The sequence below is a fragment of the Bombina bombina genome, chromosome 8 (assembly GCF_027579735.1).
Source record: "Bombina bombina isolate aBomBom1 chromosome 8, aBomBom1.pri, whole genome shotgun sequence".
In the NCBI taxonomy this organism is placed as follows: domain Eukaryota; kingdom Metazoa; phylum Chordata; class Amphibia; order Anura; family Bombinatoridae; genus Bombina; species Bombina bombina.
Window position 1 is genome coordinate 2,115,064 of NC_069506.1, and position 13,920 is coordinate 2,128,983.

A 13,920-nucleotide genomic window follows, 5' to 3' on the forward strand; every position below is an offset into this window, starting at 1 on the left:
CCAGTCTACACAAATCTGGCACTGCAATTGTATCACAGTCATTCAGAGCAGCTAAAACCTCCCTGAGTAACACGCGGAGGTGTTCAAGCTTAAATTTAAATGTAGAAATATCAGAATCAGGTTGCATCATCTTCCCTGAGTCAGAAACATCCCCCACAGAAAGAAGCTCTCCTTCTTCAGCTTCTGCATATTGTGAGGCAGTATCAGACATAGCTCTTAAAGCGTCAGTATGCTCTGTATTTCGTCTAACTCCAGAGCTATCTCGCTTTCCTCTAAATTCAGGTAGTCTGGCTAATACCGCTGACAGTGTATTATCCATGACTGCCGCCATGTCTTGTAAAGTAAACGCTATGGGCGCCCTAGATGTACTTGGTGCCATTTGAGCGTGAGTCCCTTGAGTGGGAGTCAAAGGATCTGACACGTGGGGAGAGTTTTAGTCGCCATAACTTCCCCCTCCTCAGATTCCTCTGGTGATAATTTTTTTAAAGACAGAATATGATCTTTATTGCTTAAAGTGAAATCAGTACATTTGGTACACATTCTAAGAGGGGGTTCCACCATGGCTTTTAAACATAATGAATAAGGAGTTTCCTCTATGTCAGACATGTTTGTACAGACTAGCAATGAGACTAGCAAGCTTGGAAAACACTTCAAATCAAGTTAACAAGCAAATATAAGAAACGGTACTGTGCCTTTAAGAGAAATAAATTTTGTCAGAATTTGAAAAACAGTGAAAAAAGGCAGTAAATCAAACAAAATTTTTACAGTGTGTATAATAAGCTAACAGAGCATTGCACCCACTTGCAAATGGATGATTAACCCCTTAGTTCAAAAAACGGATAAAAAAAACGATATAAACGTTTTTTAAACAGTCACACCAACTGCCACAGCCTTGCTGTGGCCTACCTTCCCCAACAAACGATTTTGGAAAGCCTAAGAGCCCTTTAGAGATGTCCTATAGCATTCAGGGGACTCCTGGAGGAAGCTGGATGTCTCAGTCTGTAAAAGTTACTGCGCAAAAAAAACGCTAAATTAGGCCCCTCCCACTCATAGTAACACAGTGGAAAGCCTCAGGAAACTGTTTCTACGCAAATTTAAGCCAGCCATGTGGAAAAAACTAGGCCCCAATAAAGTTTTATCACCAAAGTATATATAAAAACGTTTAAACATGCCAGCAAACGTTTTATATTGTAAAAATAAAAGAATATTACCTCAGAAAGTAAGCATGATACCAGTCGCTATTAAATCACTGTATTCAGGCTTACCTTACACAAATTTGGTATCAGCAGCATTTTCTAGCATTCACATCTTCTAGAAAAAATCTTAACTGCACATACCTCATAGCAGGATAACCTGCACGCCATTCCCCCGCTGAAGTTACCTCTCTCTTCAGTCATGTGTGAGAACAGCAATGGATCTTAGTTACAACCTGCTAAAATCATAGAAATCACAGGCAGATTCTTCTATTTTTCTGCCTGGGACAAAATAGTACAACTCCGGTACCATTTAAAAATAACAAACTTTTGATTGAAGCAAGATAACAGCTACATTTCACCACTTTCCTCTTACTACCTCCATGCTTGTTGAGAGTTGCAAGATAATGACTGGATATGGCAGTTAGGGGAGGAGCTATATAGCAGCTCTGCTGTGGGTGATCCTCTTGCAACTTCCTGTTGGGAAGGACAATGGGAACCTGTGAACCTGTATGGGAAATACAGAATACATGTTGTGCAGCTGTCTAAAGGTTCTAGGCCTCTGGAGCAATTTGGTTACGTTCCTGATCCCCTTTGGAGGTCCGCTGTGTCGAGTTCCCTTCGACTCTATTGGTTCCCCTGCTGGGTTTACTCTGACGCTGCTTGCTGAGTGACGTTTGCCTAGCGTACCGAGCTTACGCCTGTCTGACGGGCGACTTTTGGTTCCGTCCTGCCTGTCTGGGTACACGTTTGTACCGCCGCTCTTGTGAGTAACACTCTGTGTGGGGGGTCCGCTGCTCATGTGTGTCCCTTTGCTGCCTAAAACGATACTTGTCCCATGAGGCGCCTCTTCCATCTGTCATCCACAGGTTCCCATTGTCCACTCACCATTTCTGAGAGAGCTGCCTGGATTGCTGTTTGCTGAATCCGCCATCTGCCACATGCTGTGATCATTTGCGCACTTCTATAGAGACTCTGTGTGCTATCTCGGTTCTCTTTAATCTGTTGGGAAGGAGAATATCCCACAAGTAATGGATGATCCGTGGACTGGATACACCTTACAAGAGAAATTGATAATAGGAGTAAATTAGAAAGTTGCTTAAAATTGCATGCTCTTTCTGAATTACAAAAGATACATTTTGGGTTCAGTGTCCCTTTAAGTCGTTTTGCGGTAAGGCCAAAGAAGTGTGCGGTGACCCTAAACCTTCAAGACTCGTAATACCAGTGGGCGCAAAAAAACAGCGTTAGGACCTCTTAACGCTGCTTTTTTACCCTAACGCACAACTCATAATCTAGCCGTTTGTTTTTAATGTATAAATCCATTTTGACTCCTTTTTTAGCAAGCATTTATCATTATCTCCTCCTCTACCATGTTCTAGCCCTCGGTCTATACATGTAAATTTTAAAGATACAGGGTTACTGTTGTGGTATTGCTGGAAATGTCTGGCGACACTTGTGTCTCTTTCATATAAAATATCATCACAATGCTCTTGAATCCGGTCTTTCAGAAGCCTTGTTGTTTTCCCTACATAAAAGCAGGGACACGAGCAATGAAGAAGATATACTACTCCTATAGTATTGCAGTTTATAAAAGTGCGGATCCAATACACCTTACTTTGGTCTGTACTAAATCTTTTGCTTTTATTCATATACTGGCAATAAACACAGTGACTACAGGGATAACTGTCCTTGACTTGTGGGTGTACACCTAGCCAGTTTCCACTTGGCTGTGATCTAACAAATATGCTCTGAACCAGCTTATCCTTTAAATGAGGAGACTTTCTGTGGTCAAAGAGGGGGTCTCCCCTACTTTACCTTGTATTCCATCATCAAGTGCTAGCAAATGCCTCTAATGGTGTCCCACTGGCAATTATAGGTGGTTATAAATCTAATTATTTGCTGTTCTTCTTTCAATTGTTTTAGAGAATATAATAACGCATCTCTATCTTGCCTCCCTACTTTTTTTTTAGAGTGTATTGGATTACATTTTTAAAGTATCCTCTTTTTAGAAATCTCTCACTCATTAATTTTGCATGGAACTCAAATTTACTCCTTGATGAGCAATTCCTCCTTAGGCGTAAAAACTGCCCATATGGAATTCCTTTCTTCAACGATTGAGGATGACTACTACTAGCCTCTAATAAACTGTTAGTAGCAGTTGTTTTTCTATAGTTTTCTGTTGCTAGAACTGTACCTTCCTTTTTAACTAGAATATACAAAAATGCTAGTTCTTTCTCGCTTAAAACATTTTTGTTTAAATCCTTGACAAATTAAATGTAAAGCTTCTGTAGATCCATTCCAAAGAATCAGAATATCGTCCACATACCTAACCCATAAGAAATATGGGATTCAAAAATTTGTCAAAGGCCCCCAGGTGAAGACAGGCATAGGTTGGGACACATATTGTGAAATCATTGGAAAGAGATATTGATGGCCTGAGTGAGGACTTGATTTTATCAAATACAAACACAGTACACACACATATATATATATATATATATATATATATATATATATATATATATATATATATATATATATATATATATATATATATACATATACATACACACACACACCAGTACAGTAAAACAGTAAATAAAAATAAATATAAGGGTTGAACCGATACCATTTTTTTTAAGACCGAGTACAAGTACCAATACTTTTTTTTAAATACTCGCCGATACCAATTACCGATACAGTGTCCAAAGCACAATACAGACTAATGATTTAAGATAGCTTCTTTATAATTATGAAGAACTGTAACTCAAAAGACATTATGAAATAATAAATCAGTTGTATTTGCTTGTTGTCATAAAGTTGTAAAAACTTGAAGAACTTTAACAGAACATGTTTATAAATAAAACATTACAATAAGACTAGTCTTGAGAAAGGCCCTTTTTTGAGGGCAGAAACGCGTTGACATATTGGTAAGCATTACTTTAATCTTTACTTCATTCTCATATTGGATACACTATGTTGTGAATTTCTTTTTTTTACAGGGACACTTTTTAGGATACCATAGGAGCAGCTGACAGGTGCTAGGATCCATTCAGCTACTTCAGCAACCACACTCAGGAATTTGGATCTGTCAAAGTAACTAACATTGGAAGGAATCAATTTCCTCACTTTCACCTTGCTTTTCATCACCCATTTTTTCCATTTTTTAGTTTTGATTGACTTATTTTTGTTCTTCACTAACATTTGTTGATCAACTTTTTGAACACTTTTTTGGATTATATTTTATATTTTATTATTTTTTATTTTTTATGTTATTGCATATTGTGTATTTTATTTTTTATGTTATTGCATATTGTGTATTTTATTTAATTATATCTTAACCTCACTGGATTAAGTAGCTAGCATTTTTATATCCATTTGCACTCACTCACTATTTGATTGTATTTATACAATTATTTTGCTACCCCCTTTTTTTGCACTGCAGTGCATTTTTCTATTTTTTGGAACACTATTTTTGTAACACTAATTTTGAACACTATTGTTTGTATTATTGTTTATTAGTTTTTTGCTTGATGCACTTGCTACAGTTGTACTTAGGCTAATTCTGTTTTATCAGTATACACTCTTATTCTGGTGTACCACTCACACTGATCACCTGTTATTACCTCTGTTTTTATTGTAATTATCAGCTTTGGCCCTTTGAGCCGCTTCTGTAAGATATTCCTGTATTTGTAATTTTATTTATATGTGCTTTTTACATTTTTTATATATAGTCTTTTATTACTGATGCTTTTTAACATGGTTCATTAAATAATCTTCTTTTATCTCTCTGTGAGTATATTTATCCCTTGGCCTCTTGTTGGCGCTGTATTCACTTTTTACTACTTGTAATATCACAACCAACCAAAAGTGCAATAATGTAAAAAATATAACATTGCACTGTTTAAACATGAGGGAACAACACTATGGGCTAGATTACATTTGACTGGTAAGCTTTACCAATGCTCTCATTGCATGTCCAACTCCATTAAAGTCTATCGAGTTGGAAATGTGAACAGAGCATTGGTAAAGCTTATATATCAAATGTAATCTAAATCTAGTTCTATAATTGTAAGATGTGTGTCATAGGAATTAACTAATTTTTTTCTAAGAACACTTCCTGCAATTATAAGGATGTTCCTCATAGTACACTAAGTTTTGAGTATAATTGTGCAAGATAAGAACTAGCAGTATAACAGGCAATCTAGCAATTATAATATTTTTTCAAAAGTTCTTTTTAAGGAACAGAAGTATCTCTGCATGTTAAGCTGTAAGTCTGTTTCTGCTAACAGCAAGGACGTTTGACGCTAAGCTGAACAGTCTTTCACTTTATGCACTACTGCATGGGGCAGAAAGATAATTTTGGGCCATTTTAGCCAGAGCTGGAAATCTCAGTTTATCAACTGCCCAGTACTTCAGGGGTTTGTCTGAACGAGGTACAGTGATCTCTCTTACAATAATACAAATAACAGCAATTTGTTTTGGCAGAGCAGAAGTGAACACTTTTTAGTTAAGTCTCCACTACAGCTTAAAATAAAATGGGAACATGCTGTTTGAAAAAAAACTCCACAAAATGGCGTATGGGTAGGAAGTTGAGGTATCGGTTTAAGTTTCGGTGCATTTGCATGAGTACAAGTACTCCTGTAAATACCTGGTATCAGCACCGATACCGATACTAGTATTGGTATCGGTGCAACCCTAAAATTATATATAAACATACATACATACATACATACACACACACCAGTACAGTAAAACAGGATATATATGTAAAAGAAACATAAAATAGTGCAATAAAGCTAATAGATGTGTATGTATAATAGGAAAAAAGCTCACCAATTTGCCAACGCATTTCGGCCCAAATCTGGGCCTTTTTCAAGAGTCTTGAAAAAGGCCCAGATTTGGGCCGAAACGCGTTGGCAAATTGGTGAGCTTTTTTCCTATTATACATACACATCTATTAGCTTTATTGCACTATTTTATGTTTCTTTTACAGGTTGGATATAGGGACTTTATCCAGGTTTTACCGGACACTCCCTCACCTACTATCTTCATATTGTTTGGAACCTTCTTTTGAGGAGACTGAAGGAAGTTTTGCCTAAACAACACACATACTATTTGGAACTTTGTCTCACTGACAGTGTCTATCACCATTTTTTCACGATTTTATACAGCCTTTTACACATTTTTTCACTCTTAATTTTTGATATTTTGTTTTTTATGGTTTTTGCTTTGGACAATCACAGTCACAATTTTTGGAACTGTTCATTTTTTGAGGGGGTACCCCCTTACACACATCGTTTTACCCAAATTTTTGGTTAAAAATTTTTGGTTAATTTTTTAGAGGCACACCTTCACCTTATATAGGGAACACGGCATTGACAGTATTTTGCCCACACCAGCATCATTTAATCAGACTGCTTCTTATATATTGCTTTTATCATACGCCAAATATTTATGTTATGTATATCTATGTTTATTGTACCATGGATCCATGATTTTATCTACATGTTTTAATTGTATTAAATTGTATCTATTTATCTTTAATGGTTTGTATCCATTTTTGCACAATTTTAATGATATTGGATTATTTGCTACTATCCACCATATTGAGGACCTTAACACGTTATTTATCCGCCCGTTGTAGTTCCTCCGCCTATATTTTTTGGCGCTCCCAGGTCCCTTCCCTAATCTAAAGAACTTTTTTAAGGGTAGCTAGGTACCCTTTTAGTACCTAGGAGCTAGTAGGAACATTGTGTTAGCGCTGATAGATACCTTAGCATCTAGATATTGATTCAATGTTGATATATAACTTTATGTCAGTATATGCTCTATGTAAAGCTATATATTTCCCCTGTCTGTTCTCCTACACTGGACACTGTCTGCCTGTTACCTAAGCCCCCCTCATGATTTTTACGACACCTCCTCCTCTCCCTGCACTGTCTTCTTAGCTATTCTGTGTTTTAAGATACAATCTGTAAATTCCATTGAATTGGTTAGTATTGCTTCAGACTTGATAAAGGAAGGAACTCTTCCGAAAGCTTGTCATCTTATAAATGTATAGTTAGTCCAATAAAAAAAGTATCATTGCTCAATGCAATACTCTTGTTATTTTGAGATACAGTATATATATATATATATATACACATAAACACACCAGTCAAAGTACAGTGTATATATATATATATATATATATATATATATATATATATATATATATATACACACACACACACATACACCAAAGTACAGTATATATATATATATATATATATATACACACACATACACCAAAGTACAGTATATATCTATATATATATATATATATATATATATATATATATATATATATATATATATATATACACACATACACCAAAGTACAGTATATATCTATATATATATATATATATATATATATATATATATATATATATATATATATATATATATATACACACACATACACCAAAGTACAGTATATATTTTATTTTGTTTTTAAATATTTTATTTATATCCAGTAGTGTACAAAGTTACAAAGAAAAAACAAACTCTTTGTCTCTTGCCCCGCGCAGGGGCAAGTATCAAATAAAATACAGTTAGACAATTGTCCTGCAAATTTGCATACATCTTGACAGTTCAGCCTAACTTCAGTTACATGCACACTACTGGGGTTTATATTCTATTCCCAATGATTTTAATCCTAAACCTAACAAACTGACATAAACAACAAAAGAAAAAGAAAAAGAAAAAGAGAGAGAAAAAAAAAAGGAAAGAAAATTAAATAAATAATTAAATAAAGTTCCCCTACTCTCTCCTACCCCCCCATCTCCCCGTCCCCCTACCTCAAAGGAGGTGCTGTCTCCAAAATTCGGGGTACCTATCTGATAATATTAGTAGTAGAAAATCTGCTGACTTGCGGAAATAGCTTAATATTTGTAGTTGAATCTCTCTAGGCTGTGCTAGAATTACTTTATCCCATTTTACTAGAAATTTATTTAAATTTTTTCCCTCGAATATTCCTGGATCAAATTGTTCTACCAATATTTGATATTGGATAGTACGTATAACAGAGGCTATAGTAGGAACTCGTCTATCCTTCCACTTCCTCAGAATCATTTGTCTGACCAATAGAATTACTGTATTAATCAGAGCTTTATTTTTAATCTGTTCGTGAACCAGAAAAAAGATATGTAGTGGATTGAGTACTATTTTAGCAGGGAGAAATCTGTTTAGCCAATATTCTACTTGTTTCCATAATTTAGTAGCTTTTGGGCAAGCATAAAAGAGATGGAATAAATCAGCAGCGGGAAAACTACATCTATAGCAAACACTATCCCCTTTCTATTTAGCCAGTCTATTTGGAGTCAAATAGGCTCTATTCAGCAACTTCAAGTGGGATTCTCTCATTGCCATATTATTTGTATAATTTCTTATCCTATAAAAACTATTTTGAAAATACTCTAGGTCAATCTCAGGAAAATCTAATTTCCAAATATACAGAAGACTATTCACCCTAGCCTCTGCGTCCTTAGATGAGAGTAATTTGTACATAGGTGAAATAGAATGATCGCCCCTGTAAAATCTGCTGATGATAGTATCTAGTCAGCCCAGGTACCAGGCATCTCCTTCTGAGACTTTCTGGTTGTAATAGAAGTGTCTAGTCTGTAAATAGGCAAAAAAGGATCTCCTATCTAAGTTAAATTCTCTACTTAAGGATTCAAAGGTTTTCATATGGTTGGAGAGCGGGTCCACCATCTGTATAAAAGAATTCAAGTTATTTGCTGACCATTTTTTGAAAACAGAGGATGTACAACCACTTTCAAAATCCGGATTTCCTCTAATAGGTAAATATTTAGAGAGAGTATGTTTGGTCTCTAGTAGCTTGCCATGGTATAATTACATTATGAATAGTATATTTTAGTGTAAAATCTCTTATCTTTGAATGGTGAGCTAGATGTAATAACGCTTTAAGCATATAGGGGGACATTATATTATCTTCTATCTCAGAACTAGTAACATAGTTGGCTGAGGTTAGCCAATCTAAAGCAATTCTGGCAAGACATGCCAGATTGTAATTTACAAGGTTCAGAAAAGCCAAGCCACCCATTTCTTTCGGGTGCATTAGTCTTGATAATGCGATACAGGGTTTTTTAGGTGCCCAAAGAAAACGGGAGCAGCCTGCAGTGAATTTATGCACCTCCACCTTACGTAAAAAAGAGGGGACGTTCTGTATAACATATAGAATTTTTGGGAGTATTCGCATTTTAATTAGTGCTATCCTAGCTGAGAGTGAGAGAGGTAGTCTACTCCACTTCTGCATCTCGGCAAGACATTTACTCCATATATGAGAAAAGTTTATATCGTACCATTCTTCTGGATTTCTGGATAGATTTATTCCTAAATATTTGATATATTTATCTGAAGGCTTAAAGGGATTCTCTAAAAGGTTGTTCTTATTTTTTATTATCCATAGAATCTCTGACTTGGATAAGTTAATTCTGTACCCGGTAAATTTGCTAAACTCCAATAAAACATCTACTAAAACTGGAATATTTTTGGATGAATTTCTTATATAGAATAAGATATCGTCCGCATACAATGATAATATCACCTTGTGCTGCTTAATCTTAATACCCTCCAATATTTCTCTGCTCTTTATAGCTAAGGGCTCGATAGCCAAGTTGAATAATAGTGGTGAAAGGGGACACCCCTGTCTTTACCGTTAAACAAAGTTATAGAAGGAGAAAGAATATTATTTATACTGAGATATGAAATAGGATTCTGATATAGTAGGAAAATGTACCTGTAAAAATGTCCTGAGAAGCCAAAGTTCTTTAAGGTTGTTAATAGATGATCCCATAGGACAGAGTCAAAAAGCCTTTTCTGCATCAATCGTTAATATCGCAAAGTCTTGCTTCATATCTGACCCTGTCCTATGGGATGCAAGAATATATTCAATAATCGTCATAGCTTTTCTTATGTTTTTCTGCGCTGTTCTGCCTGGTATAAATCCAGTTTGGTCTGGATGAATGACATCTACTATGATTTTTTTAAGGCGCGAAGATAGTATATTTGCTAACATTTTATAGTCGCAGTTAAGTAGCGAAATAGGTCTATATGAATCCATTAAATTAGGGTCCTTATCTTTCTTTAATATAAGTGTAATATTCGAAGCAGAGAAGGTTTGGGATGGTTTGAGATGGAGTAGAAAATAATTGTTAAATAGCTTAGTCAAAGTAGGGGCGATCTCTTCAGAAAGCACTTTATAAAATTCACTTGGTAATTGGTCAGGACCTGGGGCCTTCCCTTGAGCCGCCTCTTTAATAGCCTTAGAAATCTAATCTACTGTGATCTCTTTATTCATTATATTCAACTGGGCTGGGGATATTTTAGGTATCTTAATATCTTTCCAAAATCTGCTTTTCGCCTCTTGATTTACTTCAAGCGGAGAGTAGAGTTTTTGGAAAAATAAGTGAAATTGCCTTATGATATCGTTTGGGGTGTTATATTTCTGCCCGTTGGAAGAGATTGACCCAATATAGTTATTTTTTCTCTTACTTTTGGAAATATTTGCCAGCAATTTTTCTGTTTTAGATTAAAAAGTACCATAAATTGCTTTATTTTAAAGATCATCTTGTAGCTGATTTTGCGTTAGGAATAGCTCCCTCTCTTTTTTGCCTTCTGGTAGATAGCCCAATTACCCTTATCGGGATTATCAATATATTTTATAAATTTATTTTTAAGATAATTTGTTAATTGTAGTTCCCTTGCTCTTATCTTTCTCTTTCTTTTGACCATGTATGCTTTTATTTCACCTCTGAGAAAGGCCTTTGCGGCCTCCCAGAATATTTCTGTTCTAGGTAGGTATTCCTTATTTAGAGAGACATACTCCCTCCATCTTTGAATTAACCCATTTCTAAACTGCATATTCGAGTGTAAGAAGGAGGGGAAGAAAAATTTGCCACATAGGGTCTCTCTTTTGTTTCCCAGCTGGATGGACAGGGAGATAATGGCATGATCTGATAGAATTATATTTTTAATATCTGTCTTAATTTCTAAATGTAACAGCCTTTCCGTCACCAGGAACATGTCTATTCTTGAAAATGTACGATATGTCTTAGATTCACATGTAAACATTTTCTCATCAGGGTGTTGAGTCCTCCATATATCCCTAAGTTTAAGACTTTTCTGAAAGGAGGCCAGGATTTTGGCTTCTTTTCTTGCTCTATATGAGCCACTAGTCCTTAGTCTATCCAGCTGGGGAACACATAGGCTATTAAAATCCCCACCTATAATTAACTGTGAATCTACTGAATTAGTTTTAGATATAACTCATCCCAAAAATCAGATCGACATTCGTTTGGAGCATACAAATTGCATAAAGTATAGCGGCTAATATTATTGTGGGCTGCTCCCCGTGTAATCACTGTGTTTGCTGCCAATATGTAAAGAGAACCACGACTTTTGCAAGCAACACTGATAAAACCTACCAAATAAAATCCTTTATAAACTGTTCAACAACAGGTGTTATATACCTGTTATGTTCCTGCCCTTTATTTTATGTAGGAAAAACCTACAGAGAGTTTCGTTCTAGAATAACTGAACATCGTGATGATGTAAAAGACTTCAACATTGACAGTACATTTTGCACAGTGTCATCAGTCTAAAACAGATTATTTGAAATTTACTGGGATTGAAACAGTTAAACCCAGCAAACGAGGTGGTGACATTGACACCATTCTTTTACAAAAAGAAACTCGCTGGATTTATTATCTTAATACTTTATCCCCACATGGGTTAAATGAGAAATTAGAGTTTGCCTCTTTTTTGAACTGACATTTCTCTCCTTTTTAATAATTTGTCTCTTTTTTTTTTTTTTATTTAAAACTAAAAATTATGACAATTGTTATATATTCGTCTTGATGTTCTGGGGTTTTGGCCACCCAGAATTCGATAAAAACAATCCAATACTAACTTTACACGCTATAATCAGCATTTATTACTTATATCATGTGACAAAAAATGTTCCTGTGATCTGATTTTGAAAAACGAAAGGGAAATAAAAAAATTAAAAATCGTTTGCTAAGTACTAGCACTATTAATGTATGTATGTTTTGGTATGTATGGTTTATTATGTTGATGCTCTACGGCTTTAAAATCTTACAGTGTATAAAGCCTTATGTATCTCTATAAATTGATTAAGTGTTGGTACGATTTTGTATTAACACATAAGCATGACAGCTATACTACGCTTGCTGTCAGCTATAACCAATGAGGAACTTTGATGTAATGAGGAAAACAAAACGAGCCTCCAAGTCAGGTGGTTAGAATATCCAATAAATAGATACGTAAGCCGCAGTTACGTCAAACCCGGAAGAAGCTCCGAGCGGCCACGAGGGTGGAGCGAAACGCGCACGGGGACGCGTTGGTAGGTCGCTACCTTACACTGCTAGCCTGATATTAGGAAGAGTTACCCCGTTGCAAGCAAAAGTCAAGAAACCAATGGATAAAGACTATTTGCCACTGACGCCTCACATACACAGACGGATGAGGATCACTGTGTCTTTGTAACCATGCATGCCGCTCGATGCGGCTGGTATGTGATTACCTGTCTGTGTTTATTTGATGTGCTTACTAAGCATTTATTTGCAGACTGCAAGTGACTTTTTATTTGTTGTGGCTCTTGTCCATTGAGAGGAAATATGCACCAGTGAGACGTATACACTACTGATACCTACTTACTGCATAGCAGTGTTTCTGGCTGAGATTGTGCTTTACTAACTTTGCTGCATTTAAAGGAATCTTATTGAACTTTGCTTTACTGCATGCTATTAACGCTACTGCTTGCACAGGATACCTGGATGGGACTGTGATTCATAAGTTTAATGCACTAACCAACCTGCATGAGGAACTATTGAACTATACTTAATTCCCTGCTTTATTACATACTGCTAACGCATTTATTTGCATGTACCTAGTGCCTGGCTTTCACATCCCGTGCCATTTGTGATTTACAGTCTCTGGACTTGTGTGGTGCACCACGATAATAGGTTAACCTTTTGCTGCTAACTGGGGTACCCCTTTTTATGAAGAATGTATGTGTGTGTATGAATGGTTAGTTGAATGTACAAAATTGTATATTTCATTGTTCATTATATATATTCAAATATATTGTTTTTGCACCGAATTCACTGGTCCTGTCTCTATATGTGCTTTGTATCCTGGACTTTGAGATTGCACTTATTTGTGGAATCTTCTCTCTTCTCCTGTTTTCTCAAATATATAGTTTTCTAGGTTGCACTATAGTTAATATTATTAGATTTATTTAGGAGAGCTTTACTAAATATTTTTTGTATTTTATTAATCTCTATTTCTAAAATCTTCCGTCTACATCTCTATACTGCGATATTAACTGGAATTCTAGTTCCTTACTAAAAATGCATGCTACTCCTCTCTTTCTTTTTACTGCTGGGGTCGCAAATACCTCCCCAATCCATCCCATTTAGTTTCTCTGCTTCCTGCAGGCTCAGATGGGTTTCCTGTAGGAAAACAATATCTGCTTTGTATATTTTCAAATGGTGAATTATTTTTTTTCTCTTGGCAGGGGAGGAGAAGCCCCCCACGTTCCAGGAGAGTAGATTAAGCAATTTTTTCATTTCTGTTGGGACAGATTCTTAATCCTGTTAACTGCTCTTAAGCGAGAGCTAGTAGCCATAGGGTATAT

General features: G+C 35.7%; 1 protein-coding gene across 1 annotated transcript in view; it reads left to right on the forward strand.

Annotated features, from left to right (window-relative positions):
- Positions 1-12,769: 12,769 nt before the first annotated feature.
- LOC128638136 (uncharacterized) overlaps positions 12,770-13,920 on the forward strand; it is a 277,497-nt gene continuing 276,346 nt past the window's right edge. Inside the window, exon 1 of the mRNA XM_053689998.1 lies at positions 12,770-12,792. Within this exon, the coding sequence (XP_053545973.1) occupies positions 12,770-12,792 (23 nt within the window). The remainder of the gene's footprint in view (positions 12,793-13,920) is intronic.